This window comes from Asparagus officinalis, chromosome 7 (assembly GCF_001876935.1).
Source record: "Asparagus officinalis chromosome 7, Aspof.V1, whole genome shotgun sequence".
NCBI classification, from domain to species: domain Eukaryota; kingdom Viridiplantae; phylum Streptophyta; class Magnoliopsida; order Asparagales; family Asparagaceae; genus Asparagus; species Asparagus officinalis.
In genome coordinates this window covers 16,121,906-16,144,847 of record NC_033800.1, presented here as the reverse complement: position 1 = coordinate 16,144,847, position 22,942 = coordinate 16,121,906, and the positions used below count along the sequence as shown (strand labels likewise).

General features: G+C 38.7%; 2 protein-coding genes, 1 long non-coding RNA gene and 1 pseudogene across 8 annotated transcripts; 2 read left to right on the top strand and 2 right to left on the bottom strand.

Annotated features, from left to right (window-relative positions):
* LOC109849752 (kelch-like protein 1) lies at positions 311-8,367 on the top strand. Of its 6 annotated transcripts, XM_020419619.1 has the most exons (12): positions 311-489; positions 958-1,097; positions 1,577-1,758; positions 1,839-2,354; positions 2,486-2,542; positions 3,978-4,296; positions 4,400-4,599; positions 5,125-5,201; positions 7,224-7,325; positions 7,403-7,509; positions 7,579-7,658; positions 7,984-8,367. In XM_020419619.1, exons 1-12 carry the CDS (start codon positions 317-319, stop codon positions 8,071-8,073), a joined length of 2,043 nt encoding a protein of 680 aa, XP_020275208.1. In that variant the 5' UTR covers positions 311-316; the 3' UTR covers positions 8,074-8,367. The 6 variants fall into 6 exon arrangements, with proteins under 6 accessions (XP_020275208.1, XP_020275209.1, XP_020275212.1 ...); XM_020419621.1 differs by lacking the exons at positions 311-489; positions 958-1,097 and adding an exon at positions 1,372-1,436; XM_020419620.1 differs by lacking the exons at positions 7,579-7,658; positions 7,984-8,367 and having other exon boundaries at positions 7,232-7,325; positions 7,403-7,552.
* LOC109849753 lies at positions 9,775-14,986 on the bottom strand. Its single transcript, XR_002249229.1, has 4 exons — positions 14,260-14,986; positions 14,073-14,144; positions 12,211-13,384; positions 9,775-10,636 (listed from the first exon to the last, which is right to left on the bottom strand). It is a non-coding gene; the product is annotated as an uncharacterized LOC109849753 (long non-coding RNA).
* LOC109846745 (protein FAR1-RELATED SEQUENCE 5-like) lies at positions 18,447-20,731 on the top strand. Its single transcript, XM_020415990.1, has 2 exons — positions 18,447-19,422; positions 19,497-20,731. Exons 1-2 carry the CDS (start codon positions 18,447-18,449, stop codon positions 20,729-20,731), a joined length of 2,211 nt encoding a protein of 736 aa, XP_020271579.1.
* On the bottom strand, positions 21,754-22,365 carry LOC109846744 (annotated as a pseudogene).

Here is a 22,942-nt window from a genome sequence, read left to right as displayed (position 1 = left end):
CTCAAGTTTTTTAAAAATATAATTGGGTAGCTTTAAAGGAGAATTAAGATATGTTTAACAATAAATTCAATAAACACTCGGGACTAAAAGTTCAAAAACTAATTCGTGTCACATGAGAAATTTCTAATGATTATTCTTGCATTTCTATATATGAGAAATTTCAAAGGAAAATTCTTGTATTTCTATACCAGAAGGTAGCAAAGTGCAAATTTTAGAAACGTAGTGCTGCCAAAACAAGTGAATATTTAAGTACAAGCAAGGGGACGCGATGAGGTATTTAAGTTCTAATTAACCTATTTAAAGTAAGAAACCCTTCATGATTGTGTGGGGGTATATATGCAAGAAAAACGTGGAAAAATCCCATCGGCGCTATTTTCCCAGCTCGTTTCAGCTCCCGTCACCGCTTCCTTCATCGCCGCCGCGCTCCATCCGCTCAAGAATCAAGTTCTTCGCTGAACGGCCGGTGACCAGACCCAACTCTGATAACAGGTTCTAATCTCGAACCCTAATCTTCTATTTCGCCTGAACCCTAACCTTCACTCGCCGATCGCTGTAAATTCTCTCACTCAGTCTTCATTCATTCATCAATTCATTGTTCCCTTCATTTTTTTGCTGGAAAGATTTGCTTATTATCGTATCTTTTTCTTCGTAATTTGACCTCATTTTCGCATTATTTTTGAAGGTTTAGGGTTTTTGATGCTCTTTGCTGATATTTTGGGGCTTTTGCAGTTTATTTCGTGCGAAATCTTTGTATGGAAAATATTATTTTAGATGTTCGTATCTAGATCCGTGCATTAGGGTTTATAGAAGAGATTCTTGCTTTGTTTATGATTTCTATTCATTAAATTGTAAAAAATCGTTACTTAATTCCACTGGCTGTGAATTGAGTGCAAATGTGATAAAAAAGGATGATGGTTTCCGTGGATTGTTACATTTTGATGAAAATGAAATTAACAGGATGGGCCCGAGGCGGAAAGCAAAAACATGTGGGAGTGCTTATGCGGATCCAAGAAACTTAAGCAAGAGTTCGCTACATGGAGTAATCTTTGGCTGCAATAACAACACTATGCAAGAGTGTCTTTCAAAACAATTATTTGGTTTGTTTCTTGAATTTTATTTCATAATATGAACTTCTATATGTTTGTTTGTTGTCTTTTACTCCGAAATGGTTTCGGTTTTTATAAAGTAGAAGAAACTGCCCACTGTGTGTGTTGTGTCTGCGCGTGTGCAGATCAAATGGTGTTAGATCTATAAAGTAGAAGAAACTGCCCACTGTGTGTGTTGTGTCTGCGCGTGTGCAGATCAAATGGTGTTAGATCTCTGCAGGGTACCAAATCCACCACCGAGTGTGTTGTGTCTGCGCGTGTGCAGATCAAATGGTGTTAGATCTCTGCAGGGTACCAAATCCACCACCGAAGCCGGATATATGCACAAGGGTTGAACTGAATTGCCTTCTTTCATTGAATTATAACTATGCAGCGTGGCTTTAATTTGGGATTCTTACTTACATGATTCATGTCAACTTCTCCCTGTCATTCTAACATAAACATTGTGATGATTGAAATTCGTTTGTCAGGTTTGCCATCCTCACACTTCCTCTATGTGAAGAATATTGAGCCTGGCCTTCCTCTATTCCTATTCAATTACGTTGACAAACAGATGCATGGAATTTATGAGGCTGCAAGCCGTGGCGAGATGAATATTGACCCCTGTGCATGGACTAATAACGACAAAGAGAAAACGGGCTTTCCTGCACAGGTTTTTTTTTTTGTTGCATTATTTGATTCAGATCTGGCAAAAAATTTGCTTTATCTCATAGATATGTACTTTATCATAAGGTGTGTATCCGTCTCCAAAAGCAATGTGAACCAATTACAGAGAATCAGTTTAAGAAAGTCATCGGCAACAATTATTATAATCGTAAGAAATTTTGGTTTGAGTTGGACAAAGCTCAGACAGAAGGTTTAATTTCGTTATTCTTAGGCTCAGATGACATGAGCCCAACTCCTGGCTTCGGCGATGTAAAGTCTTTTAAAACATCAACACCTATCAAATGCAATTTACCAGCCAAATTTGGTAGTGCATCCTTTGAGGCTGCTGAAACAGGGAGAACGAATGAGCCTCCACAATTTGCTGGTGAGAGATTGGAATATGGAAATATGAGATGGCAAATGATAGGAAAACAGCCTGCTGATCCCAATTTTTCCTCTGCTTTTCCAAACTCTGGCATCGATTATCATATTCCGAACATGCCTGGAGATATCAATGAAGGAAGCATGTATCCTGAGGAGACTTGTGTTTCAGTTGAGAAGACGATTGAAATAACAACAGACCTATGTAATGACAATGCTGAGGTAATTAACTTCCAAGTTCTTTTTGCATTAGCCATGTCTTCGCTATATTGTCTCCTACATTTCAGTATTCAAATGTTTTGTATTTTTTCTGTCTAATGAAGACTAATGTTTAACCAATTGTGTTTGTATAGTTGGTATGTATTGTCAAAGAACTGAAAGAAAGGGCTGTGACATTAGAGAAGAGGCAGGTACTCATGACGGATTGGTTTTCGTTATTCCTTTGTTGATATTCATATTTTTGGATTGAGTTACTAGATTAAGTGTAATTTAGAACAATCTTCTTCCCAGCTGGAATTTCATTTGATTATAAGAGTTCCAATCTGGTATTCTGCATATTTTCATTAAATGTTTTATATATTATGGTAAAGTTTTTTTTAGAAATGAATGGTCTGCATAGTAGTGTGTTAGTGTTCTTTCTTTTTTTCCTTTTTGCCCCCTTCAGGGCCTTTTTCCTTCCTGGAAGAACAATTCCGACCATTATATTAATGGAAGATGTCTATCACTAGAAATCTCATTAAATTGTTTCTTAAACCTTAGATTGTATACTTTCCAGTTTCTTTCCAAATTTCACGTGAACCCTAATTTTTTTTAGTCCATTTCCTCATGATTTGCAGTATCTGTTAATGCAAAGTTAGTTTTGAGTTATATGGATTGACGAGGTAAATATGCCTTGTCTTAATTTCAAGTGCCTGAGCTATATGTGCAAGACCAAACCAGTTTAGAGAGATCAGGTTGGAGTTAGATAAGTCATGTTGGAGCTTGACCTAAAACCCTCCAAGAGTTAAATTAGTATAAATTATAGGAATGAAGCTTGTATAAACTAAACAATTAGACAAAGACCAGGTGAAGAGGGTATATTCCTTTGTACCTGGAATCTTGTGCATATCTATAGCGGAGGGTATTCGAGGGCTTTACTATAGCTGTACTTAGCTGAATATCAGCTTAAACAGAATTTATAGTTTTATTAGACATGGGTTGCTAGAGCCACTGGATCTTTGGTGCAGGCCTTCTAAATTGTGACCTGAACAGAATTAGTTGAATTCAGAAATATTCAAGTCTAAGTTGACCAGGATATATGTTTATGTATAAACAGTATCCATAGATAACATTCACATCTTATACGTCTTGCATATGTCAAAATAAAGATATCATTGCTTGGTTTTTCTCCAATGCAGAAGTATTGTTAACGTTTAAATTGTCAAGAGTATAACCTGTGAGTTAACAGTTAGATCGGCTTCAGTTAGAGCCTTAGAGATGCTAGCTGATGCATTCCTTTAATTGGCTCTTTACAAACACTCAAGTGTAGCACATGCCAGGTCATGTTTTTCCTATGAAAATGGTCTTTTGTAATTGGCCTAGTTGGTGGATTGAAATAAGATTTGGAGAGTTTTTATGTGATTAATCTTCAATACTCAAACCAGGTTTTTCCTTTATGGTTGGTCCCTGGTACATTTACTCAGTACAAAGTTTATTTGTTTGTTATTTTGAACTATTTTTATTAAGTCTATTCTGGTGAAGTTAACTATATTACAATTAAAGATAGATGGGAGGCTATCCATAAAGGCAACCTCACAGATTTCATTAAACATCTTCTCTGTCTGATTTTGTGTGCCTACCCTTCAGATGGAATCAGAACAAGAAGTACAACGACTGCAAAATGTTGTTAGGTGCTCGGGGGTAGAAATTCAACAATTGAAGTCTTGTGTGAAGGAGCTTGAATCCAAAATTATGCGATCTATGGAATCACAAAATGCTATTTATCTGTTAGGAGGCTTCAATGGTGAATCGTGGTTATCAACATTAGATTCCTTTTCACCATCAATGGACGTTCTAATGCCTCTCAAGCCAATGGATTCAGCACGTGCTTATGCCTCAGCTGCTGTATTAAACGGCAACTTTTACGTGTTTGGTGGTGGAGACGGGACTACATGGTTTAATACAGGTGCTAAAAGGCTCATTTTTCACTTTTCCTTTGTACCTTACCATGTTTTCTTGATTTACCACTAAAATTGTTGCTGAGTTCGAGAGAGAAATTCTTTATGAAGTTGAGTGTTACAGCCAAAGGAATAACAACTGGACTTCATGCTCACCCCTGAATCGTTCGAAAGGAAGTCTTGCTGGAGCTACTTTAAATGGAAAAATATTTGCTTTGGGTGGAGGAAATGGAGCCGACAGTTTCTCCGATGTTGAGATCTTTGATCCAGCTCTTGAGAAATGGATCTACAATCAGCCAATGCTTCAAAAGGTGCATCTTGTTTATTTGTTATGAATAATATTCACCTGTGAGTGGTTTAATTTTGACTTCAGTTGGTAGCTTTGGAGCAATTACAATATTACATTTTTTTCTATTGTTGTCTTGCTTGAGTTGTTATCACACTTACACAGTAGGGTAATACTTGATAAGTAAGACAATTCCTGAGGAGGAAATTCTCCTTTTATTATTATTATTATTATTACCTGATTCCTTTAAATCTATAGACACCTGGATCTGCTAAAACCACTGCATAAAAAAGGCAGCACCTTGTAGCTAATGTTCTTATTGATAGTGGAATGCTGGAGGTTGTAATAACATTAATCTATCAGTAAAATGTTTAATCTTTTGTGCATTTGAACTAATCAGCACCATGTGAAATGTGCTTACAACATGTATGGAAAGCTGGCCAATGCGATGCTCTTTACCAGCTTACTGCCATGCCAATTCTCTCTGTTTCTTTAACAATTAAGTTGCTTGTATTTCTCTCACTACCACTCCATATTTGTTGTTTTCCAGCGTTTTGCTCTTGCTGCCGGAGAGCTTTGTGGTGTGCTCTACGCTACTGGTGGATTTGATGGGCAAGATTATTTACAGTAGGTATCTAATTCCTTCAAGTTTCTTTTTTAGTTAATCTTCTGTCGGTTACAGGATTTTACATGTAACTTAACAACTTCAATGTTGGCAAATGACACTCCCTATAAAGATTAGAGCTTGAAAGAAGAAAGAGAAGAAAATGACAACCATCACATGCAAGATATCTGCGACATGCTATTAGGAGTACCTCTTGTTTTCTCTCACTTGTACTTCATCCAGAGGAAGAATTCTTTTTCACTGACTCTATCGGAGAGAGATAAGATGTCAGTAGGTTGTTGTTGCTTAAAGCATCATCCTTCCGTATCCTGTTACATGGTCATGTTGAACTCAAGAATTAACCATAGCATTTTGGGGCAGGAATTGTGAAAACTATGTAGTTATGTGTACTTTAAGCAAGAGCAGAATGAGTAGCCTCTTGAATCTGTGGGAGCCACCTCGAGAAACCCATGGGGTTACATATAGAATCATATCATCTGGTGAAGTGATAATATGGTGAGAACTTTATAACCTACACGAAGGAGGTTATAACTCTTAAATTAAGTTCCTCTAACCATTATATCAAAACTCTGGTCTATATCATCTGGTGAAGTGATAAAATGGTGAGAACTTTATAGCCTAAAGGAAGGAGTTTCTAACACTTAAATTAAGTCCATTTAACCATTAGATCAAAACTCTGAAATTATGGTGAGAGCTGAGGTTTATATTTTTATATTTTAATGTGCCCCGTAGGTTGATGGCCCATTTTATGGGCCGAAAACCTAGATACACACAGCGGTGTTAATTTTTAGAAAATCCGATTTAAATTCGTGTCCGGTGGGATTTGAACTTGGGTTTCTCTGATACCATTTTAAATTAAGTCCCTCTAACCATTATACCAAGGCTTCAAAGTTATGATGAGAATTGAGGTTTATACATTTATATTCTAACGATACAACGCAGGTGAATGGTCTCACATGAGAGAGGGATCTCTAGTATACAATATTTTATTTAACTCGCAAATTAATCATGGCTAGCATTTTTTTAGAGGATCTATTTTAAGTGTGCTCGGATTGGAGCAATCTTGTGACATGAGACGTTCTGGTAGGTTCCCTCACTCGACGTATGGCACCTTTCTTCTATGTTGCAAGGAAACTAATACAGGTAAAGGGTATTGGTATGGATACGGGACATGATAAATTTGTAAAAGGTAGGTTACGAGGACGGAACTAATATTTATATGTGTGTATCATATTGAGATTAATCATTTACACGAGCTCAATATTGTTTTACAATTCACATGTGAAAATTAAAATTCTTATAATATTTTGATGTTTCGTTAATTATGTAGATAACAAATTGGAGAATTACTTGTTTTTAAACTATATATTTAAGGTTTCTTTAAAAATCATAGTTCCAATGGGTATGAGCTGAAAATAATTTGACAGATGTCCAACGAGTTTCAGGAATTGAATGTGAAGTGTAAGATATATAACGAGCGTGAAGTGTAAGATATAATTGAGTATCCGCAATATATGCAATATATACAAGAAGTGTCCATGTGTCCATGGAAGTGTCAGTGTGGTTAGGGATACACGCACATATCTGGTACGGGTACAACTTCAGATAGAAATACCCACGTGACTTAGCCTTTTAGTAGTTAGTATCACTAGCATTGGTAGAATGCACTATATGGAAAGTAACAGTCAATACCAGAATGTTGTGAATCGGTTTTTTAACTATCACCAGACTTGATGATTTTCTTAATGTAAGCATGTTTGATGTCATTTCTCTGAAAAACTTATTACGTAATACATTGACAAATATTTCTAAAATGGAATTCAGTTATCGTGTAATTGTGAAGGTCTCCCGACTCCCGAATTAGTAGGGAGCATATTGTTTAAAGCTGATATTAGACATAAATGCTCACTGTCACTCTTTAAGGTGTTAAATCACTGCATTTAACATAACTTCTTTCTTTCTTTTTCACATTTGTAATTTTAAAAGTAGTTGAGAATGTCCTTTTTCATATCCTTTTTGCCTAGAACTGCAGAGAGATTGGATCCAAGGGTAGGCTACTGGACCAAGTTACCGAACATGAAAACAAGAAGGGGGTCCCACTCAATTGCAGTCTTAAACGAAAAGCTGTAAGATCTTTCCACCTTTTCCAAGCTCCCACACTTTCGAGAAGCAAAAGTATCTGATCCCCTTCTGATTTTCTCAGATACGCGATGGGAGGATTTGATGGTAATAAAATGGTTTCAAGTGTCGAAATTTTTGATCCTCGCAATGATTCGTGGGTGGAGGTTGGATCATTGAACCATGTTAGAGGCTATGCTGCTTCGACAGTGCTTGGCGGTTCCATATTCATCCTCGGTGGTGTAGATGATGATGTTAGAGGCTATGCTGCTTCGACAGTGCTTGGCGGTTCCATATTCATCCTCGGTGGTGTAGATGATGACTGTGATTTTGTACAAACTGTATGCTGCTTAGCAATTTCTACACATGTTTGGTTTCAATTTGTTTCTCTATTTTATTAAGGGTTAAATGCGAATAGATCCCCTGGAGTTCTGTTGTTGTAGACAGACCCCCTGAGTGAGTGAATGTTTTGACTCTTTTATCCGCAGGTGGTCGATTTGTCAAAAAATCTGTTCTCTTTCTCTGAGGCTAAAAGAGTAAAAATTACTCACTCAGGGGGGTTATTTGCAACAATAGAACTGCAGGTGGTCCATCTGCGATTGACCGTTTAATAAATTATCTCATGGTTAGAGCTCCAGGCCGGTTGATCCTCTATTTTCTTGACAGGTGGAATGCTACATTGAGGGCACTGGTTGGGCAAAATGTAATAATAATGCCATTGGAAAGAGGTCCGCTTTCTCAGCCGTCGTTTTATAATCATGCGGGATGAACTTTTTGTTGATGGGATTCTTACTGAGGTTGGAGGGGGATTTGATCGTCGAGACTCCTGTATGTAGAACTATGGCATTTTTGGTTCCTGAGGGATTACGTACAGCTGTTTTTTTTTTTTTTTTGCAAAACCAGCCATGTATACAGCTGAGACAAGTAAGTACGGAGTTATTCATATGCGCATAGCTGAGACGAGCTAGAGGTGATGGAACACCTTGTGAAAGTTTTCGTGGTATCCTTGGCCATATTGGAACAAAAAGTAATCGCTATTGTGTTAACATCTATCTTGGTTTTACCTCAGAATACATTCTTACGGCCATTATTTTAGAAAAGTCGCATCATACGAATATGAGCAGATAACGCGATGCTAGTTTACAACAGCATGACTCAACGATTCAGAAGTTAGAAGCCATAGAGATCTGCAATAGTTGTTCTTTTTGTTGCATTCTACATCACCTCCACGGAGGAGGGAAGTAGTAGTGCCTTTCTACTCCCATACGACTGCACATTAATCTAATTGAAATCTGGTAAGAGAAGGACAATTAGTTATATATAATCTGTTTTACATAAACTTTTAAGGATTTTATGAATTTGGGTTCTGACATGCACATCTTTAACACAACCATGATTTGCCTCAACCTGCATCCGGCTCGAAACATAGATCTTTGAAGTTCTTGATTGCCTTTTTCTTTTGCTTTTCGGGTTAGTTATATCCATACGAATATACAGGATTGTGTGATCTTTCCTGTGGCGATTTTCTTCGTTTTGAAAATTAGAATCCGTCCTGCTGTTCTTTCTCCATTTGCAAGATGAACCGTGAGTAAAAGAATGTTCCCTTTCTAAGATGTCCGGAAAATTTTATGATTTCTTCCGATTGACAAAAACTTCTGATGAAATGAATAGTGAATAGTGTAATTCAGCTACTGGACTCGTTGCTTTGGCGAATTGCGTATTAACTTGCGATGACAAAGATTTTACCTGCTCGATCGTTAGCAGGTTAATACGTTGGGAAGAAGAATGCACCAAGCTGCAGGTGCTGCGCCAAATGCTGGTATAGTTGGAAGACGATGAACAATGCTAGGTCTTTATAATTTAATGTTTATATAAAAATTGCTTCAAAGTACGATGCATTTATATGAAAATTGCTCAAGTGATAACGTTCAACTAAATCAAATAATATATCATCACGTAATTATGTTTTTGTTACCCAGTTGGTTAATACTAAAATTAATGATTCCTGGCTGAATTACTATAAAACTCGTTTAAAGATGAAGGCGAAGTCCACCACCTTACCGTCCCTAAAGCGCCTAAACTGAGATCATGCCTTCCTTTTTCCATCGTAAACACCAAATTACTACGGAGCTTAGCTAGCGACGAAACGACACATACTCCCTCAATGATCAAATAACAACAGAATAAGTACTGCAGCAACGAACGTCGTATTAGCGCAACCGTCGTACTGAGAACAATGCTGATGAGAGTATCAACTAGCACTATTACACGCGTCACAGATATTAGAACTTGAGAATTCTAATTTTTAAATAAAATGGGTCACTTTGAGATAATTAATTTTTCAAATGTTTTTTGTTCGTTTAATAAGCTATATTTTATTTATCTTATTTGGAATTGGTTATGATAAATATTTCAATTTGAGCGATGCCATAATTTTCCTAGCTAATGCTCTTGAAGAGTCCACTTTCCATATTTCATTCAAGTTAATATTTTAAAATATCTAAATCCACCGACAGCATATGGAGTCCGACGACAAAGCAAAATCACAACACTGAGGGTCCACACATAAGAACATTAGGTTCATAAGAAACACGACTATATGTCTAACAAATCTGAAAACTGAAAGCAAATAAGCGTCTTGGTCCTTTTGCTCGGAAGGATAAGCTCGACGGTAGTAAGATCATTTGACAAGGTGCCGCCCATTAGTGTGAGGTCACTGGAGAACCCAAGCAGCATATGCTCAACCCAACAGCCCAACAGACACTGGAGATCTTCCGGGAACTTGGATTTGCGCTCAGCTCGAAAACCAAAACCAAAACCAAATTACTGGTGCAAGCACAAAGAAAAACTGTTGTTGCTCAGTTTCATAAGTAGGAACCATGGACTACAAACTGTGTTAAAAGCCCCTCATCCAAACGGTAGGATCGGTGAAAAGCAAGCAGCGAATTCTCCAGCCGTAGATCTTCAGTGTCATCCGCATGTCATTGTAGACTTCATCAGATAGAAGAAGAGGAGACTGGATGGAAACAACCCCCCATAGAAGGTCCTCCCATCACTATCCCTTTTCCTCTCTTTTTGCGCAAGGAACCTTGGCTGGGACTCCCAGGTATGGAGGAGCGCATAGTTCGACCCCTCAACTCGGCCAATTAGGGGGAGTTCGACCCCTCAACTCGGCCAATTAGGGGGAACCACAGGAAAGCTGCTCACAGGAAATACTCACCGGCCTAAAACCGTGGAAGCCATCTGTGGCGGGTTCTGAGGAAGGGCCCATAACTCAGGCCCAACATCCCAATCCTGATAGTACCAGCCAAGTAAGCACCTGAGGCGAAAATTCATAATTTGGAAAATCATTAAGCAAAGAACATTGGCAACGTCAAGTATTAATTTAGTACATCAATAAGTACATAACATAGATACTACATGAAATATGAACTTCTATGCTGCCATGTAAAATGACAAAAAAATAAAAAATAAAATAAAATAAAAATCAAGAGCATCAGTTCAGAACGGCACAGCAGATTTCAGGATATGGCAAGCAATGATAAGAGAACAAAGTTCAATTTCTGCTTCAAAGAATAGCGACGGTTTCACGGTAAAGTTACGAGAAAGAACAATTACAATTTCACATCCATTATGTGATCATGCCATAAAACTAAATAAATCATTGCATTTAACCCAACTTGCTCCACTGCAACCATCACCCCTAACGTAATATAATATATCAAGCAAAATAAAATTGTCACTCAATTATCAGAAGAAACAAAATATCAAGTTCTAGTGCAAATCAAACTAACTGGGCCTGCTTTATAGGTGTCTTTGAGCTTCAATCTAATCTAGAATAAGTAAAAACCCAGTCAAGGGACAAAGATAAATGCTTGGATACATGCTAAGATTTTAACTTAGTATGATACATGCTAAGATTTTAACTTAAGCCGTAACAAAAGCAAGCGACTTTACTCTTTTAACTTCCAATACTTGATGTAGCTCTATCACAAACACGTCAAAACCTTGTCACGTGTTAATAAGTTTGATATTCTGACAGTCTTTTTCATAAAAAAGTAAGTTCTTTTTATACGCAAAGTTAAAACAAAACAAATATCTTAATGTAAACAAGAAATAAGAGTAATGCAGGGATGGCGCCCAAGAACTATCTTAAATCAAAATGGTCACCATTCCATAGGTGTTCATAAAAGGATTTGTCCAGTAAGTGTTGACATACTGACACATGTGGGAGTGTTCAATTTACGGCTTCACATTATAACTGTTAGTGTTACATAGACAGGAATAGGCTTGGCTTCTAGGATACAGACAACTCAGTTCCTCATAAGTCCATTGCTCAACTAGTATAACATCTTAAATCTGTACATTTGAAGATATTCCGTGGAATGCTTACACTGTTAACTACATGACTTTACATCTTGTTTTGGAACACTCAGAAAAAGAAAATTCAGTACGATTACAAGAGGACTCCCTCTTAAGTCTAAATATAAACAGATGCGAACATCTGGAGCAAATAATGGATAGGAATAATATGTTTCGGACGTTCTAGATGGTGCCTCCACGTTCTGAGTGAGGGAATGCACGATCACCTTTGACTTGACTTGATCAACCGGAATCTAAATAATTGAAATTCCAATTGGTAACTTGCTTTTCATTTCTACATGGTTAAATCTTTTACGTAACAACCTAGCCAGTAAAGTTTCACAACAAGTTAACATCTCATCCTTGCACTGGTAGAGTTGTTATTATAACCAGAAAAGAAGAATTTGAAACCGGGGAAATAACATTAATTTGAATAAATAACTATATGACAAGCAAAGATAATAATATAATAAAAACCAGTATATTAAATATGCATATCAATATTAATCATAAGGAAAAGAAGAAGCTCACCAGCGTAACAGCCTCGGAACACTTCCTCTACCACACTCTCTTGAGCCTGAATCAACCAAATCTCCTACCATCGTTTCATCAATGCACCGCTGACAATCATCAAGATCTGACATGCTCCCACAGAACTCCCAGCTTCTTTACCTCTGATGCAAAATTCCAGCCTACCGGTAGAACAAAAAGAGGAATATCCCCAAAAGTTGATAATAGTCCCAGACATTACAATTTGCTTGTAGTTAAGGAACACAATAATACACCCAGCCAAGCATAAAATCAAATTCTTCAAATCCACAAGATGATAACAATCCACAATGCTTCCAAGCCCGATAACCAGTGTGGCGACACTGGCCCAACAATCACGGTGGCTCTACTCTAGCAACAATGGCCATGAGTCTACAAGTTATAATCAGGCCTCTAGGTAGCCCTTTCCATGCACCTAACGGGTAACTTCAATCCACCCACTAGGCAAGGACATGATCAATACTGCTATTCATGATCAGAACAATCTTAAGAATCAAATTCTTTAAACCCTTGGGACCAGAACAATCAACAACGCTTGTAAGCCCAGCATCTCCAACGGCTACACTCTAGGGAGACCGGCCCAACAACCATGGTGGCTCCACTCTAGCAACACAGGCCCAATAACTCAAGACTCTCTCCACGAGTCTCTACCAGTTGTTCTCCTCTGGCCTCTAGTAGCACTTCCCATGTGCCTACCCCAGAATCTAGGCAGCCCTTTCCATGTGTCTACCAGTCATTTTACACCAGCTCAGCATCTCCAATTGCTCCCCTCGAGCGACACTGGCTCAACAACCATGGTGGCTCCATCTAGCAGCAGAGGCCCAACAACTCGTACTCTCTCCACGAGTCTCTAGCAGTTATTCTCCTCTGGCCTCTAGGTAGCACTTTCCATGTGCCTACCCCAGGAGCTAGGTAGCCCTTTCCATGTTCCTACCAGTACACTGGCCTCTAGGTAGCACTTGCCAAGATCTGCACTCTGACATTGTTGAAGGCTAAGATACCAAGTGTAAATAACCTGATTTCCCAAAAGTCCTGACACTGAAGGAAGCACCAGAAAATATCCTTTAAATCCTTTGGACAGGCACACCTCTCTTCATGCTCATAAGGTCCAGGCATGAACAAAGATCGCAACTCATAAGGTACCATTCTACACAACCTTCAAAAGAATAAAATAAAGGTAAGTAATTTCATCCTCAATTTATCAAATCTGTTCTGATGTTTAAAGCATAAGCAAACATAAGCTGAAATAATCCAGAAATGGCTCAAATGCTGATAATAGGGTATAAGTTACATACATAACTGCTTGCTTTCCCTAATATTATCACTTTGTCTAAGAAATTTTCCACACAGATATAGAAGATAAAAATACAAAGCAAATAATCTCGAGTAAGATAGTAGTGTAGAGTAGAAGAACTGAAGTACAATTAGCTTCATCATTTATTTATCAATTCTGTTCTGCTGTTTAAAGCATAAGCTGCGAAGCACAAACACTCCAGAAATGGCCCAAATGCTAACCATAGGATATATAAGTTATACACTTTAACTTCTTGATTTACATAGTAATATCACCTTATATTAGAAAACTTCCCACATGGATCTAGAAAGTTGAACTACAAATCAAAGAATCCGTCAAGGAGTACAATAATAGCGTAGGATAAAATCCTTCCATTATTCTGAACATAAATTTCTCACACTCCACGAAGTTCACCACAAGAAAATAATTAATTGCATAATCAAGGTCCAGGAGAGCACATATCACAAAACATATCATGAAATAGACATGAATAAATTCTTCTTTAAAGACGCATGCCTCATTTAAGTGAGGGAAGCAGCTTAAAGAATACCTATCAAAGTGAAACAGTGTTAAACAGCTGATTCAACTCCACATGCTTGCATTCAAACTCCTTGTTTTTCTCCTGCAAAATATAGTAAATGTGTGATATAATGCAACAATAGGTTTAATCAATTATATATATCAGCTGAACTTAATGAAAATTTCTCAAAAATAAAATAAAAGGAGGAAATTCTCACCAGCCGCTAAGGGCCTAACGAAAACCCTCTCCACGGCCAATCCGAGCCCAAACTTCAACTCGCATGAGTACACAGATCGCGTGCACCGCCGATCCGTTACTGATGGGAGGAAAGGGACAGCGCCCGAAGAGCAGAAACCGTCCCAAGACTTCATCGGATCATCGATCTTAACAAAACTCTCCAACCAATCTCCCCGCACTCCCATTGAGCTTGCCAGAGCGCTAGGGTTAGGGTTTCGGAGAACTGATCAAGAGTGAAGAAGATCGGCCAAAAAGAGGTCATGGCTAGGGTTTCATAACCTCATCGGACGCCGTTCTCTCCGATCCAGTCTAAGAACTCGCTGATCGTCCAGCGGCCTTCAGATCGCCGACATCGAGGCCCGACCGAGGCAGAGCCGGGCCACCACCAGATCCAGCGCCTTCCCCAACCGCAAGAGAGGCGAGCTAGGGTTAGGGTTTCGCTGGATCGGGCGAGAGTGGGCCCCACGACGGCCAAGCGGCGGTACCGGCGACCCCCTGGGCCGAGGACCGGATCAGGAGATCGTCGAAGCGTTGCCGGAAGAGAAATTCACGGTGGCGGCGGAGAGCGGGAATCGCGGAGGTAGGCCACGTAGGAATGGGCGTCCACGTGGCCTGGAGATAGCAAGCGTGGGATAGACGAGGCGATGTCGAAGGGGCCGGAGTTAGCGACCGGCACGTCGCCCCTAATGGGCGGCGGCGAGAGAGAAAGTTGGGGGAGAGGAGGTATTTATAGGAGACGAGCGTGGGTATCGGTGAGTTAGCCCTAGGTGTTTTGCGCAAAAATGTCCGTAACATTTGTGATTGGGTGACTTGCATATTGGTCCCTTAATCTCTAATGTCAAAGAGTCCTTCAAATCTTATTATTTGCTTAATAGTCCCATAAATCTTTAGTTATCTTGCTATATGGTCCTTAGGTTAGAAAATTTGCTAACCTCTCTAACTCTAGTTGAGTTAATGCTTAACCCAATAAATCAAGTTACCTTATTGTCCCTGAGGTAAATATTTCTGTTGATGTTAGTTTTCAAATAGGGGGTTTATCTGTAGATTATGGGGGTGTTAAGATCCTCAAGCTTCCTCAGATAGTTGGTTCCTATACAAGATGTTCTATCTTGTACATGAAGAATTTGTAAGAGATTGGGGTTAGGATCTCTGGTGGTTCCTCCGACGATCAAGTCAATATTTAAGCTTTAGTGGAGAAGAAAGAGATCAAGTAAAGAAAGTTGTCCGGAATTGCTTACGAGCCCCCTTGCGTTACCCTAGATACTTACCTTTTATAATAGATCGTAAGAGTAGATAGCTAACTTCGATCAAGTCAAATTGGCGGCCTAGTCATCATCTAATTTACACGTGTCAGTCGCTGAAGGGGGTGAGTCACCTAGGCATTTAATGTGAGAGTGGTAGGAGGCGCATAGTGTTGACGAGGTCCGATGAGTCATAAAAACTATTGAGACTAGAGTAATGATGACTCTGACCACACATTTAAGGTGATGGCAATCGACTGTCAGCGAGGGGCTTGAGGACACACCGTCGACCGCCTCACCTCGTTGGAGGCAGGCAATCACGGCCTTTTTAGTCCGCTTCGCAAGTTGTCGGCTAGGAAGAACCGAATGGCAATAGGGAGTGGAGTCGATTAGAATGGTTGGCCGAGTGAGGACGCTTTTCGTCTCGATCTTATGGGTAGGTCGACAAGTACACCTTTTTAGTCAGCTTCACAAGTTCTCGGCTTGCCGGGTCGACCGATGGAGCTACTCGAGTCGTCCCTCTTTTGAATGCGACTGATTAGTCATGGGGTGGTACACGTGTCGTCTCCTAATAGGATCAACACTTAAACTATTTTGCTATTTTGCATGCTATAACAATTTCCCTCCTGAGTTTTGAGTTTAGTGGGAAGCTAGCTATGGAAATGACATCAATTTAGGATTTTGGGGGAAGCATGAGACCATTGGAGGAGAAAGAAAGTGGATTTGAGTTTAGTATAGGTAGGAGCATAATGGGTATTCTACATAATTTCATTACATTTAACAGCCATTAACAACATCACCTGACACGAGGGTCGGATTGGCAAGAAAACTGAAGCTTTAAGGCACTAGTAAGCAAATAATGAGATTTAAGTCACTATTTAGCAATTAGAGATGCTTTAAAGAACCAATATGTAATTAACCATTTGTGATGTCAGTGATTGGCATTAATTTATGGATTTGTTTTTTGTTTTTGTTTTTTACTTACTTGCGCGTATATTCTAGTGTGTTTTAAGTGGTATTTTAACAATCCTCTGAATCGAGTATTAAATATTTCCAAATTCGCATGGCTAATTTGTTTATTGTACATAATTATTTTTCTGATAAACTAGTGTTTTAGCCCGTGCTATGCATGGTGTTATTGCAATTAATCTATATTTTGTCATGTTTCAATCACTCTTATCCAAGTATAATTTTACAGATGTAATGACTCAACCCCCTTCGAAACACACTAACCCCACTCACTCACCCCCATTGACGTTAGAGAGGAAGAGGAGAGAGGAAGAGGATGAGGAGGAGGGGGAGGGGGTTAGGAGCAGGATAAGTTTTTTACAAGGGAGTTTTATGTAAAAAAATCCCATCAACACTGGCCGGAGCAGTAACTCCGGCCAAACTTAAGGCCAATATGACGCCGGAGTTAAAAATTTATACCAATCTGACAAAACTTAAAAAAAATATACCAACTTGTCACCAAGCACCAATCTGGCCATTTTGCCATTTTTTAACTATCACCAGACTTGATGATTTTCTTAATGTAAGCATGTTTGATGTCATTTCTCTGAAAAACTTATTACGTAATACATTGACAAATATTTCTGAAATGGAATTCAGTTATCGTGTAATTGTGAAGGTCTCCCGACTCCCGAATTAGTAGGGAGCATATTGTTTAAAGCTGATATTAGACATAAATGCTCACTGTCACTCTTTAAGGTGTTAAATCACTGTATTTAACATAACTTCTTTCTTTCTTTTTCACATTTGTAATTTTAAAAGTAGTTGAGAATGTCCTTTTTCATATCCTTTTTGCCTAGAACTGCAGAGAGATTGGATCCAAGGGTAGGCTACTGGACCAAGTTACCGAACATGAAAACAAGAAGGGGGTCCCACTCAATTGCAGTCTTAAACGAAAAGCTGTAAGATTTTTCCTCCTTTTCCAAGGGTCCGGAGCCTCTACTAATGAGAGAGTTGCTAATATCTCCTAATGAACAAATCTTACCCGTTCATTTTACATCAACGGCCAATATCCTCACTACACATCCCCATGAAGTTCTCTCTCCCCTTCACAACCCCCTTCAACATCCTGCAGCTCCCCCCCTCTCTCTCCCCCTCTAAGATCATCGGCGCTTGGCGCTCTCTCCCCCTCGATCTCGATCCGCGAGCTCACCGTAGATATGGACCACCTCCGCGAGCCGACCCCGCCGTTGATCTCTCTCGAACTCGAACTCGAACTGATCTCGATCCCCGAGCGGAGTTCGCCGCAGATTTGGACCACCCCGGCGAGCTCTCTCTCTTCCCCAAAATTCCTCCGCGAGATTCCTCCTCCGACGCTGCAGGTAATATCTCTCGACCCGCGAGCGAAGTTGGATTACTTATGTGGTGAGGTTATTGAGTTAATGCCTAGAATTTAAGCGATTATATGTGGGTAGTTATTATCTTTTTTTTAATTGAAAGACTGGTAATGAGAATAGGGGTAGAAGATAGCAGATTATGTATCATAATTGTTGAGAGTGTGATTTGGGAGGAGAAATTGCTAAAAATTAGCTAGAATAAGTGTTTCAAATAATGAGTTTTCTTTAATGTGATGGAGTATCATACTGCAAGTTTACGGATGGAGTATCAAATAATGAGTGTTTCAAATAATTAGCTAGAATGAGTGTTTCAAATTGTTTAGGCATCATACTGCAAGTTTACGGATGGTTAAGACATATTATCGTTCTTTTTCTTTCATGACTGCAAGTTGAATATAGATCATGAAAATATTTCTTTATGACTTTTTATTAAGACTATATCAAACTGTGGTTTATAGGGGGAATTTTTTTTAATTCAGATATGATTAGTATTTAATTTTTATTGTGTCATGAAATTTTTATTAAGACTATATCAAACTGTGCTTATGATTTTTGATATATGATTGACTATTGCAGGCATTATGGAAGAGCCTCTGGAAGAAAAAAATGATAGTTTGGAGCGTTCAAAAGAAGACTTGAAACCTAAATTTTTTATGGAGTTTGATTCTGAGATTGATGCATATGACTTTTATAACGAATATGCACATAGTGAAGGTTTTAGCATTAGAAGAGCTGCTTATGCTGCAGATAAACAAGGTGTACTCACTTCAAGAACATTTGTTTGTTGTAAGGAAGGTTTGCGGAAGGCAGATAAGAGAGACTATTTGACGAGAAATCCAAGAGGAGAGACAAGGACTAATTGTGGAGCGATTATGGGGATTAAGTTGGTAAGGCGTACTGGCAAGTATTCTGTTTATCGTTTCTCTGAAGAGCATAACCATCCTCTTATCAGCCAAGAATCTGTTCATTTTATGCCATCTCATCGAAAAATCACATCATCAGATGAAGCCTTTTTAGACTTGACAGCAAATTCAGGTCTTTCGCCGAAGTCTGCATTTGAATTAATGGGTCAACAAGTAGGTGGTAGAGAGTCACTGGGATTTACTAAGGTAGACCAAAAGAATTACCTTCGAACTGTCCGACAGAAAAAAATGAAATTTGGAGAAGTTGGTTATCTGATAGAATATTTTTCAAAGCAAATGTTGGAAAATCCTTCGTTCTTCTATGAGATGCAGTTAGACACTGAGGAACAAATTACCAATGTTTTTTGGGCTGATGCTAAAATGATAATGGATTATGGTATATTTGGTGATGTGGTAAGTTTTGATACAACTTACAAACTTAATGAAGCAAATCGACCATTTGCGGTGTTTGTTGGATTAAATCATCATAGAGAGACTATTATTTTTGGAGTTGCTTTAATGTACGACGAGACCGCAGCATCTTTTATATGGTTGTTTGAAACCTTTTTAAAGGCAATGTGTGGGAAGCCTCCACAAACCTTTTTCACTGATCAAGATGCAGCGATAGCCAAGGCTGTATTACATGTGATGCTAGGTACTTACCATCGACTTTGTATATGACATTCTTTTTTTTAAAATGTATATGACCTTTTTTTTTGTATATGTCAGGTACTTACCATCGACTTTGTATATGGCATTTGATGCAAAATGCTGTCAAGAAAGTTGGCTTCTTATTCCGAGACCACGATGAAGAAGATGAAGGCAATGTGTTCAACAAATTTCTTTATCAAATTGAGGAAGAGGATGAGTTCTTGAGTGCTTGGCAGTCCATGCTTGATGAGTACGATGCACATGATGATACTTGGGTAGCTGCAACATTTGAAATAAGAAAAAAATGGGTGCATGCATATGTGAAGTGGACAGGAATGCAAACTACACAACTGAGTGAGAGCTTTAATGCTAGTTTGAAGGGGTATTTGAAATCAGACCTACAATTGCCTGAGTTTTTTACTCACTTTGTAAGAATGGTATTTGATAAGCGGTATAAGGAAATGGAAGCTGGGTATCATTTGTTGTTCCGGATTGTTCACTGCAAAATGGAGGTAAGTATCTTGATACATGCACGAGAAGTTTATACCAAAGCCATATTTAAGGCATTTCAAGCTCAGTTTGAAGACTCTTTAAAGTCTTCCATAACGAAGTGTGTGTCCAATGGTGAACAATATATCTTCACCGTTGTTAGGGATGGGTTCTTGAAGGAAAGGCTAGTAAAAAGAGAAGGTCAATTTATAGTATCTTGCAGCTGTAGGATGTTTGAAACTATAGGTGTCTTGTGTAGACATTGTATCAAAATGATGACAGAAGGCAGAGAAACTACACTGATAAAAAAGATACCTGAACAATATATCTTAAAGAGGTGGACAAAAAATGCAAGGGTTGATAATGTTGTGCAAGACATGCGTGGGCATGAGATTGTAGAGAATCCAAGGCTGAAACAAACTTCTCGATATAGAAGTTTATGTTCTAAGTTTGTTCGACTTGCATCTAGAGCATCTGAGAGTGAGAAGACATATGAGGCAATAGATATGGAAGCTGATAAGTTAGTAAAGATGGTTGAAGATATGTTACGTGTAGAAATAAATGGTGAAAAAGATGTGGAAGATGAAGCCCCAAATGTCTTGATTGATTGCTCTAATAATGTAACTGCTGTGAATGCAAAGGGATTTAAAAAGAGAGAAGCTACACATCGTGGAAAACATCGAGTAAAGGGGGGCTTTGAAGCTCTGTTAAGCAAAAACAAAAATAAGCTCGTACAGGTCAAATCACTAACTATAATTGAAGTCATTATTTACTTCTTGCTGAATATAATCATTATTGATGTCTATGTAATGATAGGTAACTAAAGTTCCAAGACATTGTGATGCAATGGACCAATATCATGTACCTTCTTCACAACAATCTCAGGTTTCAAAACAATGCTTCACATTGTGTATAATGAGTTTTCAAACAACTATAGTGTTATATGATTCATTACTATCCATTACAGGTACTTATGCACTCTCCTATGACGGGTTGGTAATGGTAGATATATGCCAATGCTCTTTCATCCGTATAACGTGAGTGTGTGCTTGTTATAAAATGATGATTTTCTTTTTTGCTATCTATTTATATTACTGGTATTTTGACAGATACATGGGCATCAATTGAATATGCCAAGTTCACAAGAATTTGTTCAATCAAATATCATGGGATTTTCATTTGCGCAAGACCAAGAAAAATCAAATTATGAGAAAAACTAGTGCATGAGTATATTGGCGGATATGAAGAAGGAGAACGAGTACAAAGGAGCTAGCTGATGTTATACACATTTGTTGATGTATTTCATGTTGTATGAACTTGTCAATGTATTTCTTAGTTTATTTAATCTTGTATGGACTTGTTGATGTATTGTTATATTTGGTGATTTGTGTGATGTTGTATGGACCTATCATGTATTTTGTATAGTATGTATTTTGTGTTGGTTAGTTATTTTTTATAAAACTATGTCACAATTATATGCAGGGAACCTTTATCAAAGAGGGGAGGTTTTGCCAATTTTTTTTGAAATTTCATCAGGATTTGTGAGGCCAAATTTCATCAGGATTTGTAATCACCTCCCTATCAAGTTGCATACATTATTTACCAAGATTATTACTGCAGAAAATTAACAAGAGAGGAATAAAAATTAAGTGCACATTGCATGTATGATAGAATAATAATGAATCAAATAATACATAAGATATAAACGCATTACAACAATCAAGAGAAACGAGTTTCGAACATTCTCCTACTTATTCAAAGTGTTAACAGGATATTCAACAGCCCATGAGCCACTACAAATCTTTTTCCTCTCTGCACATAATTAACATGCAAAACATGTACAAAATCAAACATATCTGTAGTATTCTACGCAAATCAAACATATCAAAGCCAAAGCCTCCACGGCTGCTTCCTTTTCCTCGGACCCTTTTGCTTCAATCATCCTCACAAGCTTAGGAATTGCGTTTACAATCTCTTTTCTTGACTTTGAATTGAGCTCAGTAATGGCCCTTGCTGCCTCTGTTCTTGTACCTGGGCTTGAACTATCCAATTCTAGAATCACTCTTATCAATAGTTCAGATGATTGAATGATATCTGAAATATACTTTAAAGAAGTTAGATTTCTCAATAACCCAATCGTCGGCTGTGAATTCCGATCACCTTCCATGTAATCCATCATACAATCTAAAACCCCTTCTTTAAAATAGCAATTTTGATCGAGTAATCATCATCAATCCATGCAGCCAAATTACACATACAACCCATCAAATTCTCTTGAGCAATCACAGTCCCTAATCAACACAGGAACCACATTCTCTTCTAGAAAACTTTGCCTGAGTTCTTGAACTCCGGCGAGATTCGTCAAGACTCCGGCAGCAACTGCGACCGCAGAAGGCGTCCCCGACCTGCAAATTTTGAGGAGAGAAGGGATTCCGCCTCTCGAACTGATAAAGATCATAATCTCTTTTTTCGGGCAACACAAGCACTCTCCTTGCTGAATCCACTCGCGGAGGAATTTTGGGGAGAGTTTTGGGGAAGAGAGAGCTCGTCGGGGTAGTCCAGATCTGCGGCGAATTTCGCTCGTGGATCGAGATCGAGTTCGAGTTCGAGAGCGAGAGAGAGAGAGAGATCAACGACGGGGTCGGCTCGCGGAGGTGGTCCAGATCTACGGTGAGCTCGCGGATCGAGATCGAGGGGGAGAGAGCGCCGAGCGCCGATGATCTTAGAGGGGGAGAGAGAGGGGAGGAGCTGCAGGATGAAGGGGAGAGAGAACTTCATAGGGATGTGTAGTGAGGATATTGACCGTTGATGTAAAATGAACGGGTAAGATTTGTTCATTAGGAGATATTAGCAACTCTCATATTAGTAGAGGATCCGGACCCCTTTTCCAAGCTCCCACACTTTCGAGAAGCAAAAGTATCTGATGCCCTTCTGATTTTCTCAGATACGCGATGGGAGGATTTGATGGTAATAAAATGGTTTCAAGTGTCGAAATTTTTGATCCTCGCAATGATTCGTGGGTGGAGGTTGGATCA

Excerpts from the sequence above, each read along its gene's own strand:
- LOC109849752 (XM_020419619.1), top strand. The coding sequence starts at position 317 with ATGATTGTGTGGGGGTATATATGCAAGAAAAACGTGGAAAAATCCCAT. Across the intron at positions 7,326-7,402 it reads GCAGTCTTAAACGAAAAGCT|ATACGCGATGGGAGGATTTG; the intron begins GTAAGATCTTTC and ends TGATTTTCTCAG. Across the intron at positions 7,510-7,578 it reads ATCATTGAACCATGTTAGAG|GCTATGCTGCTTCGACAGTG; the intron begins GCTATGCTGCTT and ends ATGATGTTAGAG.
- LOC109846745 (XM_020415990.1), top strand. The coding sequence starts at position 18,447 with ATGGAAGAGCCTCTGGAAGAAAAAAATGATAGTTTGGAGCGTTCAAAA. Across the intron at positions 19,423-19,496 it reads TGTATTACATGTGATGCTAG|GTACTTACCATCGACTTTGT; the intron begins GTACTTACCATC and ends TGTATATGTCAG.